Raw genomic sequence first — 18,803 nt, 5'->3', positions numbered from 1 at the left:
GCACTAGATGACGTAAATCTAATTATTTTTAAATACTCTGCAAATTACCTTTAAGGGCAGAAACCTCCCACCATTGCCATGTGCACTTTCTCCCCAATATTATCCCCCAATTTGGGTGGGTATCCCATAGAGCTAGCTTCAGCATTTATTTTACTTAGCAGTGACATAAGGAACCTATAGGCCTGTATCTTGTAACACATTGGCTTAAGCAGTTAGTTTAAGGCCTGAGGCCATCAACTTTGTCACAAATATATATCCTAACGGTCACTCTTAAGTTTTGGGGAACTGGGAATAGAATGATTAAGAGGGATTTTTGACCACAATGACACCAGCCAACCACAGGAACATGAGCTAACATCAGCTTTTGTTATTTTAGGATGGGAGCGTCTGCAGATGTCTGACCACAAAAGTGCCATGGCAATGAATGGACATCTATGATGGTTAGCTGAGATCATTAATTTGTACTTGTTTCTCCCACTATTTAAAAGGGGAAGAAACAGCACATCCACCTCCATCTTCTCACCCTCCAAAGCTCTCATTCCCAATTTCACCTCACTTTTCTACTCATGTCAGCAGAGGGAGCATGGACTCAAAGTAAGGACCACAGAATTTGGCTTAATGTGTTAATTCACAAAATCAGTGCTAACTGGGGGCTGGTCTACATGAGGGGAGGGGATCAATCTAAGATACGCAACTTCAATTACGTGAATAACGCAGCTGAAGTCGAAGTATCTTAGATCGAGTTACCTACAGTCCTCACGGCGCATGATCGATGTTCGCGGCTCCCCCTGTCGACTCCGCTACCGCTGTTCGCGCTGGTGGAGTTCCGGAGTCGACAAGAGATGCGATATATCGATCCCTGAGAAATCGACTGCTACCCCCCAATACGGCCGGTAGTGAAGACGTACTCTGGTATCCCATTTAAGGGCTCTCTGCAAAGCCAGTTCTAATGCTATTCTAAGTAAAGGTTGAAAGGAAATATAATAATGCAATCTATATTAGCATTATTTTATATTGGAAAGTGATATTTTCCTTTTTATTCTTCCAGTGTGGCATTCTTGTAATGCACTGAGGATTACTACATTGTTTACAGTAATAAGTAACTCCACTAAACCTGAATCACACAAGTGTAAAATTGGTGTAAGTAAATTCAGAGTCAGATCCATGCGGGCTCAGAGATGCTCAGAAATCACAACCTTTCATGTGAGTTGCAGCCCTGCACCTCACATCATCAGGCCATTACTGCATTAAAAATACCTTGGCAAATCACATTTCAACTAAAATTTAGCATTTGTAAAACCCAACAGAAATATTTCCAATAAAAAGTTAAATCCCTGTAACTGAAACTTTGCAATAGAGGCTTACTGCATAAAAACCCAAATGAGAAATTGTGGAGAAACTCAACTTTCAGAGTGATAGCCGTGTTAGTCTGTATCCGCAAAAAGAACGAGGAATACTTGTGGCACCTTAGAGACTAACAAATTTATTTGGGCATAAGCTTTTGTGGGCTAAAACCCACTTCATCAGATGCATGCAGTGGAAATTACAGTAGGAGGATATATATACACAGAAAACATGAAAAAAAAATCAGATGTCAAGAACTGTAACATTCAAAAACCAGTTGGAGAACCCTTCAACCTCTCTGGTCACTCAATTACAGACCTAAAAGTTGTAATTCTCCAAAAAACAAACACACACCAGACTCCAACAAAAAACTGCAGAATTGGAATTAATTTGCAAACTGGACACCATTAAATTAGGCTTGAATAAAGACTGGGAATGGATGGGTCATTACACAAAGTAAAAACTACTTCCCCATGTTAATTTTTCCCCTTCTTGTCAACTGTTTGAAATGGGCCATCCTGATTATCACTACAAAAGTTTTTTTCTCCTGCTGATAACAGCCCACCGTAATTGATTAGTCTTGTTAGAGTTAGTATGGCAACACCCATTTTTTCATATATATATCTCTTCCTACTATATTTTCCACTGAATGCATCCAAGGAAGTGGGTTTTAGCCCATGAAAGCTTATGCCCAAATAAATTTGATACTCTCTAAGGTGCCACAAGTACTCTTTGTTCTTTTTGTGGAGAAACTGACAATTAAAAAACAAATTACCCTGACTAGCGTATTTTCATTAGCAACCTGAGTTAGAAACAAAATGTAAAAAAAAAAAAACCCAGAAAAAAGCAGTACGGACATTTTTAAAAGAAATCTTTCATTGTGAGATATTTAGAAAGACAGGTTAAGGCATTTACTGTATTTAAACATAAACAATATATGATTTTTAGACTAATTGTGTAACTTAAATTTTTTATTTTCCAAAAATATATATGTGTGTGTGTGTGTGTGTGTGTATGTATATATTGCTACTTTGGCAGCAAAAATAGAGAAAGAATGTTAACAGAACAAACCACAAAGTGCAATATTGATCCCTCCCAGCAATTGTTTAGCATAGAGCTACAGGAGAACAATTTGACTTATGCATGTTTGAGTTTCATAAAGTATTATTTTTCTGTACTGCCTGCTGTGAAGGACATCAGAGAGATAGTGAAGATGTATATAAGGTCATTCCCTTCAAAATAAGCTGTTTGTCTCAACTTATAAAGGAAAAGGGCTCTGCACTGAAAAAATGACCATGAATAGGTACAACCCTGTACTGTTTACTCAGGCAAAATTCATAAAGACTTCATTAGGAATTATGCCTCAGTAGGGAGTACAAGATCAAGCTCATTACTGTCTTTCGTAAGAGGTGGCAAGATGAAAATCTTAATAAAGGGAAAGCCTGAAGAATGGTTATGTGATTTCCCCTACACAAAAGATTATGAAGGCATGAATAAATTTCCAGTGATGTGGATGCTGAATGGCAAACAGTTCAAGGGAATGAACTGTTGGAACTAAAAAAAAAAAAAGTCAGGATCATGCATTACATTTAAATTAAGATGCACATGAGAATATTGTTTTTGGACTCCCAGAGAGGAACAGGGCTGGATAAGGCAGGTTCACTTCATAGAAGAGTAGTATAAAAGACCGTAAAATTGTTTTACTGACTCTCTTTTGTTTCACTGCATACTCTCATCAGTGAGGAGTGAAGACTGTGGAGGAATCAGAGGGAAGAGACCTTCAGACCCACAGAACCCAGGGATCTGTGGATCTCTGTGCCACAGCTCTCCAGTTCCTGGAGCTATGTGCACGTCTATCCAGCCCCTCCACGTTGCCTGCTGGTTCCTCTCTCCCTGATGGTGTAGTTCTTACAGGAGCTTTGGTGCCACTGTTTGCTTCTCTCTGTGGCCATGTAACAGCAGAGGGAATTCACTGGAACCTAATGATCTTTGGAGCAGTGTTAACAGCTGCTCAGTTATCCATGTGGTCTGCAGAGCAGCATGCCACGGAAGAGAGCATCCCTTGCTCTGCTAGTTTTAATTGCCTTCATTAGTGGAAATGAAGAGCAGCATTTGGCCCACAATGCTAGCCAGTCCTAGTAAGTTCTATTCATCTCTTTGTCTCCTGTTTAATTTGGACTTCCATGGACGTTTTGACTCAACAAGGTACTTGAAGAAGACCCTACATGTACACACTGCACTTACTTTCCTATTCAACTGTCTTATGGTGTAAAATTAAAAACAAACACAAATAAACACAAACACAAACAGCTCAGCATGAAGTCTCAGGTCCATAAATAAACCCCCGTTTCATCTTTCTGAATTTTTTTGTTCAATTCAATTATTTTTAAAAGCTGTGTGGTTTGCTTACTGGAATTACCCTATAATTAACCTTCTGGTCAGCGGCTAAAGAGAGTGAATCATTTAAATCAATTAAACCTTTAATTTAGAGCTTCTACTTCCTGCCGTTAATCTTGAACACCATGGGATATTGATTACCTCAATTATTTTGTCAATAATGCATGCACAATTACATAAAAGTTCAGTAAAAGCTATTAGATGTAATGCGTAAGTAAGTCATGCAACTGTACAAAGAAAAACTCTTTGTGCCCCAAATTGTAAAGTAGTGATATAAAATGATATCTGAGCAAGCAATACAATGCTTAAGAAAAATTTCTTTATATTTGCCCACAGGAAATGGATTACAGCATAAAGTTATTTGATCATCCTGGGCAAGAACTGCTTAAGTCAGAATCTGAATGTAAAGGTCACTAAATATATGCAGTGGCTTAAAAATGCAGTTATCATACTGGACCTAGTATTTACATAATATGTCCATACAACGCTTTAAATCATCATGAGATTTCTGAGTAATACCCATCATTCACAGAAGTTTAATAGAGCATGAAATCTGCAAAAAGAACTTTCTTTTTCAAACACCACGTTACCTTTTTTATGAACCAAACAGCCCACAAGTGACCAGAATAAAAAAAGTTTTCTTTAAATTCTCTCATACCGTGGAGGGAGACTAGGATACATTCTGAATAAGAAAAGTGGCCAGATCCAGCTAAAAGTAATTCTAATAAAGACAACAGAGTTAAACACGAGAAGTCATTCTTCCGCTTTACTCTGCGCTGGTTAGGCCTCAACTGGAGTATTGTGTCCAGTTCTGGGCACCGCATTTCAAGAAAGATGTGGAGAAATTGGAGAGGGTCCAGAGAAGAGCAACAAGAATGATTAAAGGTCTTGAGAACATGACCTATGAAGGAAGGCTGAAGGAATTGGGTTTGTTTAGTTTGGAAAAGAGAAGACTGAGAGGGGACATGATAGCAGTTTTCAGGTATCTAAAAGGGAGTCATCAGGAGGAGGGAGAAAACTTGTTCACCTTAGCCTCCAATGATAGAACAAGAAGCAATGGGCTTAAACTGCAGCAAGGGAGATTTAGATTGGACATTAGGAAAAAGTTCCTAACTGTCAGGGTAGTTAAACACTGGAATAGATTGCCTAGGGAAGTTGTGGAATCTCCATCTCTGGAGATATTTAAGAGTAGGTTAGATAAATGTCTATTGGGGATGGTCTAGACAGTATTTGGTCGTGCCATGAGGGCAGGGGACTGGACTCGATGACCTCTCGAGGTCCCTTCCAGTCCTAGAGTCTATGAGTAAGAAGAGAAAGGTTTAGTGCCATGTGTGATCACTGCAAAACTGTCTGGTTATTATATACACCAGTACACATGAAGATATAATGTGGTCATACTAGATCACCTCAGTAGTCTATCAAGTCTAATATCCTGTCTCTGGAAACTGCTTAAACCTGATGTTCACAGAAAGATGAAGGAAAAACAATGCCCCTGGAAGACTTGGCAATGCTGTTCATAGGCAGAGAGCAGGGGTGATTCCTTCCTGAACACTGCAGTCATCAGCCTACACAATGAAACATGAAATTTCTTTAACCCTTGCTCAACACATCAAGTTGAAAACAAGAATCAAAGTCATCCAGCCTGTTTTAGACCACAGGTCTCCCTAGAGCATCAAATTTTAATGAAAATTTCAGGTGAGTCAGACCACAGGGCTCCTGACATTGAATTAAATATAGAGTTGCACAAGACAAAGTTTTGCTTGTTCTACAAAAAAATGAGTATTTTACAATTTGACTGTAAGCTCCTTGGGGTAGGGATTGTCTCTTAATGCATGTTTGTAAAGCACCCACAGAGATCCACTGTATTTGGGATGTCTACATTGCCATAAGAAAACTACAGCACTGAGTCTCAGAGGCCAGGTCAGCTGACTCGGGCCGCAGAACCACAACATTTCAGTGTAGACAGTTGAGCTAAGGCTGAAGCCCAAGTTCTGAGACTCTCTCCTCTAATAGGGTCTCTTAGCCCAGGCTCCATCCTGAGCTCAAAATATATAGACTGCAATTTTGCAGCCTGAGCCCCACAGGCTTGAGTCAGTTGACTTGAGCCAGCCACCTCATTACAATGTAGACATATCGTAAGGCTGACGGAGCATTTGAGCATTACCATCTTACAAATAATATACTGTTCTACTTTGCAGGCCTTTGTAGAAGTGTACTTGCAAATCTAATAAAAAAAATAAAGTCTCACTAAAGAGTCTCAGTTTGCACATCAGTACTCTATGAAAGTGCTCTGTCCCTCAAAAGACAAAAAAACCCAGTGAACATGTAAGCCATAAAGGGCCTCTTCTCTATCAGAGATGAAAATTCCTTTCTTTCAAAACAACTTTATGGAGTCATTTAAACATCAAATTGTACATTTTATTTATCCCCATTAGATTATCATTTCAAGTTCAAGATACTACTTTGGAAGATCTTCCTAGTATGTCTCTAGCATGGTCTTATTCAAATCTCTCCATGTTTCACCTAATATAACTTTGGAAGGATTTCAAAACATAAAAAAGAAGCAACATTACAGCCTTAATGATTTGCAGACTGATACTCTTATCATGAAATCTAATTTAAAAAGCCACTTTCATATAAATGATTATTTAAATGCAAAATAAAATGTAAAACAATGAAGTCTTGTATGTGTTTAAAAGTTAAAAGGAAGTTTCTATGTCTTCGGAGAAAATGCAAATGTTAATTTGGGAGAATGATTCTAAACGTCACGTTCACATATGTATACTCCAAGCTTTTTGTGGTCCTTAATGAAAATCACCACAGTATATTCAGGGGCAAGGATATGAAAACTATAACAAAACAAGGGTCACAAAAGTAATGGATATACAATTAGCACCATATTGTAAAATAAAGTACCTGACCAGACAATACCACTTTTTACAGTTAGAATACAAGAATGGCCATATTAGATCAGACCAAAGGTCCATCTATCCCAGTATCCTATCTTTTGACAGTGGCCAACGCCAGGTGCCCTGGAGGGAATGAACAGAACAAGTAACCGTCAAGCGATCCATCCCCTGTCACCTATTCCCAGCTTCTGGCAAACAGAGGCTAGGGACACCATCCCTGTCCATCCTGGCTAATAGCCATTGAGTTCAGCCTTGCATATCTTTCTTTAATCAAAAGTTAAAACCTGATCTCCTCCGATTGTTTCAAACACCGATGTAAAATATTTCATGTCTAACAGATTATTTAGCTGGTGTATACAATAAATTAGATGGTTTTTCACAAGTCTCACCCCACCCTTTTTCTTAAAATAAACAAGCAGAGTATCTGGGTGTACATATCCTGTTTCCTTTTTACCGCAGAGCTAGCAGCAATCTTCTACATGTTTTCATGCTATTTCTTTCACTTCTGCAGTAGCTGAGGACTCCATTAATTATCACAGTTTATTTATTAGACAGTAACTTATGGAGACTTGTGCTCAAGCATAGGAAAAAATACTGTTATACAGAAGACAAGTTCAGCCTCCACATAAGAGAATTTTAGGAGTGTTGCTTCTGGAATGTGTCTTCTCAGGAGAGCACAGATCATCACACACAATTCACATAGGGTTTGAAATAAAAATGAATGGAACAAAAATAAAAATAGAATTGTCATGTACTAAATGTTCCTCAAAATTACTATACCATAATATGCAAATAACAGTTACTAAATGAAGTGGCAATCAGTGGTTCTATATTTGTTTCAAGCTATTACTGATGTCAGATAAGGTAACTATACAAACCTTTTCACAGCCAACTATTTTACAAGGTTAGTGTGAGTTCATGAGGGTGGGAGGGGGAGGAGGGAGAACACAAATTTTACTTCATGTTTTCACATTATAGGTTTATCACTGGGGAATGTGGAACTGACATTTAGGCATAAATTTTATTTTTATAAAATCAATCTTCAAAATTAATCTTTGCCTATCAACTTCTACCACTGCTATAACATACAAATTGTTCTGCTTGAAATACATAGACCAGATACCTACTGTGGTGATAGCTTTTGAGATTTCTCTCTAAACATGAAAAAGAGATGGTACTTTTTTCAGAGGCATAAATTGTATTAGTACTAAATCTTATTGCTATATTTTTTAAAAGCCAGAAAAGCCTGTCTATTAGGAAATCTAGAAGGATATTGACTCTAAATTTAATCAATAGATATCTGTATGCTACCTGTCAATCAGACACATGAAGCCAAATTAATTCCTCATGTCACTTTGTGGAAGTCAGTGCAGTTAGATCAGGGATGAATCAGTCCCAGGACTTTTAGTTTCTGTTTTCATTAGATGAACTTTCATTTTTATTCATACTGTAAATGAGAACAATGAATAATGACAACTTCCACACCTGCTGCAGGGTGCAGCTAGAAGTCCAAATGAAAAGGGTTATTAATCCTCTCCATCCCCAAAACTGACTTCAGAGTAATGATTTGAAAGAGATTTAACAGACTTCCTGACGCATCACAGGCGCTCAAATCCCATACTTTTCTAAATATGGGGTCTCAAATAGGGTAATCTAACAGATTTAAAATTGTTGGCCTAAATTTTCAAAACTGACTAGTGATTTTTGGTGACTGAGTTATAGGTTATCAATTTAAGATACAATAAAGGGACCTGATTTTCAGAGGGTAAGTGCACAGTGCTTTTAAAAAATTAGGCCCCTTCAAGGTGCCTCAAGTTGGCCACCCAAAATGAAAGCACCCCTAGTAACTAGTCATTTTTGAGAATGTAAGCTATTACTACTACAACAGTTGTTTGTTAACTGAAACTGGACTTACTTTAAAGGATTTATTATGTTATGTATTTATTCATTCAGATTTATACACTTTAAATAAAGATCACCTATCCATATGTTCTAGGCACACTAGAGACAACCTGAAAATTCAACAAAATCAGTGTCCAAATGTAATTAAAGTATAGCAGTACAATTCAAAACAACCCACCAACAGCAACCAGGCAATTCAATGCCAAATTTACCTCCCTCTCTAACAATCGTCCTCCTATTCTCAACTGGCTGAAGAAGAAGAAAGACAAGGTTTGCCATCTGAAGGTAGTTCAAGTTAACCTCTTTGGACTGGGAGGTGAGTGAACTGTAAACCAATTTTCAAGGAAAGCACTGCGCCACAGCAGCTCCTTCTCAGGCCTACTAGTGAGACTTCAGCTCAAACATCTCATCTGATCTCAGCCGCAGTGGTCTGGTTCTAAGCTGTTTAGGGCTGTATAATCAAAACAGACACCTTAAACAACACCTGAAAACCTACAAGTCACTAGTGAAGTTCATGGAACATGGGCTGAATATGTTCACAGCAAGGTATTGCACTTAATAGATGAGCTGAAATATTGCATCAACTCCAGTTCGTCGTTTTAAGGTATATCCCTATGTGCATCATGGTAATCTAATCTTAAAATGACAGACATGAATGACAGTTATAACATCCACATCCAAGAAGCACATGCAATTTTATCTGGTTGAAAAAAAAAAAAAAAGAAAACAAACAGTCTCCTAGCTCCACTGGACACATACCTAGCTTTTAACAACTACTTTTAAGCTTTCAGTTATTCTGACTAGTTGGCTGTTTTTGATGGCCCAAAAGGCTCTCAATTCAGGACAAAACAGGGAACATTTTGAAAGGAGCTCAGGTTTTTACATCTGCCAGACAGACTCTTTTGTAGTATACCATTTCTGGAGATGGAATCTAACTCTTTCTCATGAAATACCAATCATTTTTGTCCTCCACAGCCTGGCCCAATAGAGAACATGAAGCACTTTTATTGTATTCTGTGTGTCAGAAGCTTCCCACCCATGCTTTGAATTCACCTTATTTTTCAGTAATTCTTCTGTATGATAATAGAAGTGTTCATGAAGGCGGAAAAGAAAAGTTACTAAAATACCCCAAACGTTTACCTTTGAACAGACGCAACGAGCAGACATTTATTACCAAACAAATAGCTTTATCAACAAATGCAATCCATTATGAAAATAATAGATATACCATAAACCCTTTTAGAGGTTTACTAGAGCTTTTTTCTATTTACTGGAAATTTTAGTTATGAGTTCCATTGTGCCAAGGACAGTCCAGTCTTTTACAGACACTTACCCTCTGACAGCATGAATAAGTCTCAGTGATGGATAAGCGGTTCGCACTTTCAATTTATTCTTAAGGATTAATGCATTAACCCACTCCACATGCTTCTCTCCGCCTTTCACCATGAAAGCAGGGATCCAAAGGACACTGTCATTCAGCATGGATAGTCTATGCACAAATTTTTCTCTGTCACTCTCATTCCGAAAGCCTCCAAATGCTCTTTGTACAACTGATGGATTCATGGTAATAAAATCAGATTTAGTTCCCACATCTGCAGCAAACTCCACCACAGGGGCTAGATTGCACCTGAAGAGGAAAAAATTAGTGGACAAATGAAAATAGATATGAACCATTAACTTAGATAAGGGTATGCATGAAGGAAAAGCTGAAAATGAACATGTAAAACTGTTTCACAATAGGTGAGCAAAAAAGTACCAATGGTAATCTGCATGATATTACTTAGCACTGTATACAGCCTGGATGTTCCCAGCGTGTTCTAAAAAAGGTATTATGTGTAACCAACTCAGTGAAGAAGATACTGTACAGTATATTTAAAGTTCATATAATTAGTGTTCAAACAGAATGTGTCAATACTTAGACAAGCGCTTAACAACAACATGTCTCTTGCAGCTATTGTTATTTTCACTAATGTGCAGTTGTTTAACCTATCTTGATTAAATTCCTTGGGGACAGCTTAAGCTCTTTAAAGGTAGTCATGCCAATCAAGTAAAATTCATGTATTTTTGTTATCCATTATGTAGTTTGTACAGCACATCATTTCATACCAATCACAAATAACTGTCAGAAAAATCAAACTGGTTTGGGTTTGTTTAGTTGTCAGTAAAGCTGGCTGAAAAATTCTGACAATCACAATTTGGAGGACATTTTTCATCTAAGTTTCAAGTTTTGACCAAAAGACTGACTTTTTTGTGAAAATTATGTCCCGTTTTTAGACCAGCTGCAGTTGGCAGTGACCCCTTGCTTTCTCCAATTTTGAGCTTGTTCAGGCCTTTTCCACCAACATGTAACTTTTAATAATCACCAACTAAGCAAAAAGAGATGAGTCTCTTAACGTTTTACTGTAATATATTGGCCATTAAGCTCATCATTAGTAACACATCCACATATTATACACCTGATAATATTTAAAATCTGTTCTAGAATAAACTGCATTTAAAAAACTTTTAAAATATATCTCCAGAAGAATATGAGAATCTATTTACTACATATACGTACAGGACACAGAAGTATCAACATAGGTAGGGTTTTTCTTACTCATTTCTTTGTTTCTGCAGTTGTTGCCTTGCAACAAAATCTTCCTACTCTTCCATTGAGTAATCTTTTTGTTTGTGACAAAAATAAGATGTAATTTTAGCAAAAATTGTCAGAAAATTTCATGTAGTGACTATTTTATGGTGCTCATCAGTATCACAAATGTGCCCCTGGAAAACACTGAATTTATCCTGACAACACTGCCGTCCCAGTCTAGTGCTTTAAAATCACACGAGCGGCCATCCTCTCAATAATTCTCAAACAGTGTAAGTTTAAATGAAGAAAGTTAAGTGTGAAGTAGGAGTTGAAATGGAAAAACACTGGGTCCACTTCATATCTGTTGTGTAACTCAAATGAAATCACTAGTTTGTACAGGTGCCAGCACAATGGCTAATTCTGAATGTGATCCTTGGCACTACTGTAATATAAATAATAGTTATTATAATAGAGGTTAATTCATTTAAGAAGAAACAAGATTTGCAATGCAAATTCTATTACCTGTACATACAAGTGCTAGAATCACATGGATGCGAAGGATATGGTGCTGAACATTTTTTTTTTTAAATGTAAAATTGCACTGACACAAATTTGGCCAATATGTCTTTAAGACAAACCTCTTCTGACCTGGCAACTACAGTACTGTTTAGGTAGCATCATCTCTCTTCAATTACAAAGGTTTTCTGCAATTAGAAAATGGTACCTAAATGTAATTTCCCCATAAACCTGAAAAATAATTATAAGGGCTAATACCTTGTGAGTTATCACCAATTCATGAGAAACATACCTAACGCAAAAGGTTATGTTTTATAATGATGTACTTTCTTGATCTAATGTATCTGGCGGTACATGTTTTATAACAGGCAGCATCATGAGATTTTTCAACCCTGGGATAGAAAAGATAATAAGCCAGCCCAAATTCACTCCTTGGTAATGGAGGTGTCCCTGCTTTGTTATTAAACACCTTAAGCAATTTTTTCAAACCTTGGTGCCTCATTATATGGATAGAGGAATTTAAATAAGTGGTTTTATTGTTAGACATGCCGTGTATCTTCAGTACTGGTGCTTGGTCCTCTAAGAATCTAGTCAGTTATTTTAGGTACATAATTATGAATTTAAGAGAATCATTTTAGATACTCAGTTTGAAAAACTTTTGTGATAGCGAAAGTAAGACAATGTCCTGTGAAACTCTAATTTCATGGAAGTACCTCAATGTTGCTATGCTAGTGCAGTGCCTACACTAATATTATTTTGGTAGAATATCAGTGTAATACTAGCTGTTACAGCAATATAGAATTGTGTTAGGAGAATGAACAACACTACCTTGGGAGCAGCTGATTGCTTTATAATAGTATTATCAGACTTTGTTCACTTTCCATCTATTTAACAGATTTTTTTCTCTCCAAAACTGTGGCTTACAGAACAGAAGATAGCAGTACTTAATGTTTTCTCAATAGCTTAATAGCTTATATTCCAGTCTAGAGGCAATGCAAAATCTTGCAAAATCTGTAAATTAAAAATAGCATATTCTTCACAAAGCAGCTTATGGTACAATTGTTTCTGCCATTTTAACTGACCCATCCGAGACTATGTTCACAATAGTCTTCAACTGTATTTTTGACACCACATTGCCACTACTAATCAACTTATATTTCCATAGGACTCTTGGAAATCTTATGTTAAAATGCCTTTCAGAATCAATTTTTTTAAATACTTTGGACATGCACATACTACAGTAATGTGGGGTGGGGTCACACACCGAGAGAGGGAGAGAGAGCACACTACATAAGATGTCTGTATGCGCCTTTCTGAAAGTTTCAGAGTAGCATACTTAAAAATAGGTACCTTTCTGTAAAATTGGATGTGAATGATTTCCACAGAGATATTCAGCATTTGCATACATTATGCTTTGGGTTCTAAAAAAATTATTAGCATTTTAGAGACTTAGTTGTTACATTATCAGCAAAATGGTCTTCTTTCTTTGTGCAACTGGGATTTTTCTTGGAATTCAGCACTGCATTTTCTGAATGATAACTATCTATGTCTAAATACATTTATATCTGGTATTAGACTTCACATATAATGACATGCAGAATATATCTTTTTCTAGATCATAAACTAGCTGCATTGCACACTTCCACTTTTCCACCCTCAAGAATCCACAATCAGGTCATTTTTTATTCTTTTTGGAAGGCTCAGATTCTAAAGCTTTTAGTTGTTGTAGTTTCCATTTAGGACTTCATGTTTTCAGACACACATACATGAACCTTATAAAACCAGCCACTGCCCTTGCACACAGATCTAAGTATATGTAGATAACTTCCTATATCTGTTTTCAAACCCTTTTTGGAGTCTCTAATGCACCACCTTTGTGATGTATCATGCTTGCAATACCGTACTTAAATAAACATAACTGTTTTCTTAGTTGACATCAATTGTTTTCTACTGTCTGTTCTGCAGACCTGTTTCAGGACAGCATCCTGATTCAGGAAAGCAGTAAACGTATTTAATTTTGAGCATGGACTCAAATCTTACTGAAGTCAATGTACTTAAGCAGATGCTTAAAGAAAAGCACAGGTTTACTGCATACCAGAATACAAATACATGGAAAAAATACTTGATTGCCTTCCTGAATCGGGACCTCAGATGAATGGCATGGGAAAAAGGAATGGTATCTGAATTAGAATGTGTCATATTTTAATCACATATTCAACTTTTAACCATATTTCAAACTACCACAGCTTTTTGCCCAATTAATTCATTTCTATCATGCTGTCAGTTCAAGTCACTAAAAAGGTATGCATCTTACTCCACTTATTGTTTATTTAACCATAATGAATTGCACCCAACCCCACTGCAGGGTATTGCTGTGATACAGCAGACTCCTTTATAGGTCTGGGAACATGTTCTGTGTAATATGAGCACAGAGATCAGCACTGAAAGTGCTCCAAGCACAAGGATCAATAGGTTTTAGCCCTCAGTGAGTCCCTATTAACACTCAAGTATTCTGAGTAAGTAACTGAAGATTACTTCACTAGGGCTCCCAGAAATAAAGGGAGAGGAATAATCTAGGAACAATTACATTATATGGCTGCCACAAAAAGGTCAACCCAAACATTCCTAACCCAGTCGTTGGGGCAGCCTAAGAGAGGGGTATAAAGAGTAACCATGTCTTGTTGAGACCTCTTCACATCATAATCCTCCCAACCATATGTACTGTAGTCCCATGTCAAATACTTTCAGGCCATCATCATGTATCTTGCTACTGCTGCTTACCTGTGCATCTCTTGACAGCCACAGGAAAGATGTTGCTTCCTTGCCCAGCTCTCAGGCCACCTGCTACCCAGTCTTTACCTCAAAGCCCTCAACTGCTGACTCTGGCCTACTACTCCTGGTCACACACAGGCACAGCCTCTTATGCCCTCCTGAGCCTGTTCTCCTCTGCTTTCAGAATAGGGTGACCAGATAGCAAGTGTGAAAAATCGGGTCAGGGGTTGGAGGGGTAACAGGCACCTATATAAGACAAAGCCACAATTATTGGGACTGTTCCTATAAAATCAGGACATCTGGTCACCCTACTCAGGAACTCTCTTCCTTTTCTGTACTGGAGGGATTACAAAACCATAGAAATGTAGGGCTGGACGGGACCTCCAGGGATCATCTTGGGCACCCCGCACACTGAGGCAGGATGAAGTTTACCTAGGCCATCCCTGACAGATGTTTATACGGCGCTTTCTACTGGCCAGCGTTAAACTGCATAACACATTATGTTCCATTCACTAGATCCTTTCACTGCAGTTCAGCCAGGGAAGAAGGTGGATACCCAGTAATAAGCCAGCTGATTCACTATAATATTTTCCCGTACTGGATATTAAATGACATGGTTCAAATTAAACTTAAATTTCTCCTGTTAATAAAAGGCTATTGCAGGAGTGTCCCTGCTACCACTCAGCCAGATTGAACAAGGGAAAATAAATACTATAGTGGTATTTTCAGGGCTATTTCCTGCCCATCTACCCCAATATTGTTTTCTTCTTATTGCACTACTTTTAAAATACCACTCTCAAACACAATTCTCTCCCAGATCTCAGCAACTCTCTTTAAGCTTCACAGTCACATGACCATCTTAACAAAAACAGTATCACCACTACTTAAGTCAACCTGCAAGGAAGCAAGCCCAACTCATCAATGCCCAGGAGGACAGACTTTAATATAGGAAATCCCTGAAGTCACGTACTGAAGTTGGGAACATGAAAACAGGACAGAAATATCAGTTATATCCTACACTGAAGACAGACTTCAGGAAGCAGGTGAGTGGCTCTACATATGAACAATCGACAAAACCTCATCACATCCTGCAAAAATTGGCAATGCTACAGCACAGTATTCACAAATTCCTTACTGCAGCTTATTTTTAAAGGGACTGCAATGTAAACAGGGATTGCCCTGGTAACAAGAATGTTACCAAAAAAAGAGGTTGTTTTATTTAGTTCTTTGTTTTTTATCCATTAAATTTCACATTGGGAAATGGTTCTGGTCTTCGAGATTGAAAGAATAAATATTTTTATATGGAAAAAACAGCTTAGCAGCTTTAGCTCCTTGTTTTTCCCTTGCACAGACTAGTTTTATCCTCCAGTTCTTAGAAAGATTCTTCTTGGTCTGAAGGTGCAGAAAGTTTAACTATAATGGTCTTTATCTGTGGGAAAAAGTAAACAGGTGGGGAAGGATCATAATACATGTGTTCACTAGTATCCACTCCACTGAATACAAGGCAACACATCTGGGTTCCACAGCTCACTACTCTTCCTCTTGGATGAACTAAGACAATATCCAAAATCCTAACTCAGCTGGTTCACCATCCCATAAAAAGGATATCGAGGAAATTACTGGCCAATAAATCTAACCTCAGCATCATATATTTAAAAAAAAAAAATCAACCAACCTAACTAGAGTGAATAATAAGGATTCAAGAACCTAGTAAGGAGGATAAGAAACAGCAAGAAGATAGTTAAGGTAAGCAGGTTCAAGTCAAACTAAATTGCGTGTGTTTTTGTAACAAACATAGTGGACATAATATATAAAGATATTAAAAACAGTTCCAAGTGGAGTCTCAATTAGAAAGCAAAAATATAGTTTGGTTAAAAGTACTCGTAAAAATATGCAAAAAGTAGAAGGATGGATACAGATTTGGCTGGAGGAGAGTAATTATTAGTGACCACGTGTAACAGTATCTTGAAGCATTCAACAAGGGTCAGTGTTGTATCTATTTTTACTTAGTATCTTCAGAAGTGACCTAGAGCAGTGATTCTCAACTAGGAGTACGTGTATCCCTGGGGATACGCAGAGGTCTTCCAGGGGATACATCAACTCATCTAGCTATTTGCCTAGTTTTATAACAGGCTACATAAAAAGCACTAGCAAAGTCGATACAAACTAAAATGTCATACCATGACTTGTTTATACTTTTCTATATACTATATCAGTGTTTCTCAATCTGGGTGTCGCAACCCCTGGGGGAGAAGGGGGATGTCACAGGATGGGTTCTGGGGGGGGGGGTCGCAAGTGCAGGACTGACATTAGGTGGTGGCAAGCATGTGCCCTTGAAGCTAAGATATATGTTGAAGCACAAGCCCCACCACCTGTGGCTCAAGCCAAAGCCTGGGCCCCACCGCCCAGGGCTGAAATCAGACCCCTGAAAGGGTACAGTAATCTGGAAAGGTTGAGAACCATTGACTTAGAGGAAGGAGTAGAGAGGACAGTGATCAGAGTGGCTGACAAAATGATGGATGGACTAGCACAATTAACAAGTAAATTCAGTAGCCTGTTTAAAAAAAAAAAAGTAGAGTAACAGTCAGAAATTAAGATAACAAGATTTAATAGATAAATTATGAGTTGGTTCACTTGGGGAGAAAAAATATTCTAAAGTATTAGGAAACAATACTCCATTGGGGGCGACATGAAAGAATAAATTGAACATGAGCATGCAATGTGATGCTGTCACCACAAAAGGAAACAAAGTACTGAAGTACACTGCATGTCATTTGGGAACCCATATAATGAACCACATCCTGAGATGTACAGAGTACAGGTTATGCGCGTGCACACAAAGTGCTTAAACCCTTGATCGTCCAACAGCACTGTCCAGGAACAGTCCCCTAAACCATGTCAGAACAGCCTCAGGACTACTCTTAGTAAACTTAAAATCTAGGAGGCCAAAGGAGTTAAAAATGCTGCCAAAAGATTAGCATTGCATGTACTTCTTTTTCTTTGGCCATGCCCCCGTCACCTACATCATGAGAGGCTGTATATTCTTACAGAGAAATTATCCAGGCTGGGCTCATTATGCTAGTTTTATGGCCCAATTAAGCCTGTCGCACAGTGAAGTTGCAGAACTGAATAACCTCATAAAGAAGGTATTGCAATCACATTCATGGAAGCCACAGCCAAATACAGATTTTATTATTCCACAGTGATGCAGTGGAATCGGCTAGATGACCCAAATGTACATATCCAACTCTAGTATTTATGGGCCAAATCCTGCATTCTTTGCTCAGACAGATTCCAATGTAAAGCAACAGGTAAAAACTGAGCAAGGACCTCAGGATTTGGCCCTATACATTTTAAGTGTGTTGATCCATTGTCTGATCTGTGCAATTTGTAGAATACAGGCTCCTTGGTTGAAACAGAAGTGTTTGGCAACTGTTGCTGGCATCAAGCAGAACCTGCACAGAACACTGCTGTGAAAGTGCTTCCTCTTTCAGCAAACCATTCCTTGTGGATCAAAGAATAATATGCCCATCATATGGTATTAACTCGAGGTGTACTCTGGAAGCCAAAATATTAAGATTAACCTGTTGTTGGAAAATCGATATGTATTCATGTCACCTAAACTCTACAGATGCATCTAAACTGGCTTCAAGAATCCCCAAGCCTTCCCCCTCACAGCCTGAAAACTTCGGTAATACAGATACAGTCCTGATCTCTAAAATGGACCAAAACTTGAAACCTTAATCCAGATGCCCCTGAACTTCTAGAATGTATCTAAATCTGGAACTGAACTTCAAGGCTCATGTGCACTGCAACAACACGAAAAACAAAAGCAAGGATAGCACAGAACTTACCAGAGAGAGTAATACCTGCTCATCTGTCTATTTACAGAAAGCACATCACTATGACGTCTGCATACTTAACACAAAACAGCTTCACTGCCTTGCATTTGGACTACATATAGCATGAAGCAAAAAAAAGGAGAGACCATAAGAACGGCCATATTGGATCAGATCAATGGTTCATCTAGCCTTATATCCTGTCTTCCAACAGTGGCCAATGCCAGGTGCTTCAGAGGGAATGAACAGAACAGGCAATCATCAAATGATCATCCCATCATCCACTCCCAGTTCCTGGCAGTCAGAGGCTACGGACACCCAGAGCATGGGGTTGCACCCATGATCATCTTGTCCAATAGCCATTCATGGACTTGTCTTCCATGAACTTATCAAATCCTTTTTTGATAAGTTTTGGCCTTCACAACATCCCTTGGCAATGAGTTCCACAGCTTGACTGCGCGTGTCATAAACAGATAGCTAAGGGTTAATGTCTCTTTCACCTATAAAGGGTTAACAAACAGTGACCTGCAAACACCTGACCAGAGGACCAATCAG

General features: G+C 38.2%; 1 protein-coding gene across 1 annotated transcript in view; it reads right to left on the bottom strand.

The window, feature by feature from the left end:
• The window catches only part of ST8SIA4 (ST8 alpha-N-acetyl-neuraminide alpha-2,8-sialyltransferase 4), an 86,591-nt gene that overhangs the window by 26,193 nt on the left and 41,595 nt on the right, over nt 1–18,803 (bottom strand). The window contains exon 4 of the mRNA XM_030565818.1: nt 9,886–10,179. Within this exon, the coding sequence (XP_030421678.1) occupies nt 9,886–10,179 (294 nt within the window). The remainder of the gene's footprint in view (nt 1–9,885; nt 10,180–18,803) is intronic.

The sequence above is a fragment of the Gopherus evgoodei genome, chromosome 6 (assembly GCF_007399415.2).
Source record: "Gopherus evgoodei ecotype Sinaloan lineage chromosome 6, rGopEvg1_v1.p, whole genome shotgun sequence".
Lineage (NCBI taxonomy): Eukaryota > Metazoa > Chordata > Testudines > Testudinidae > Gopherus > Gopherus evgoodei.
This window is presented reverse-complemented; position numbering and strand designations above follow the sequence as displayed.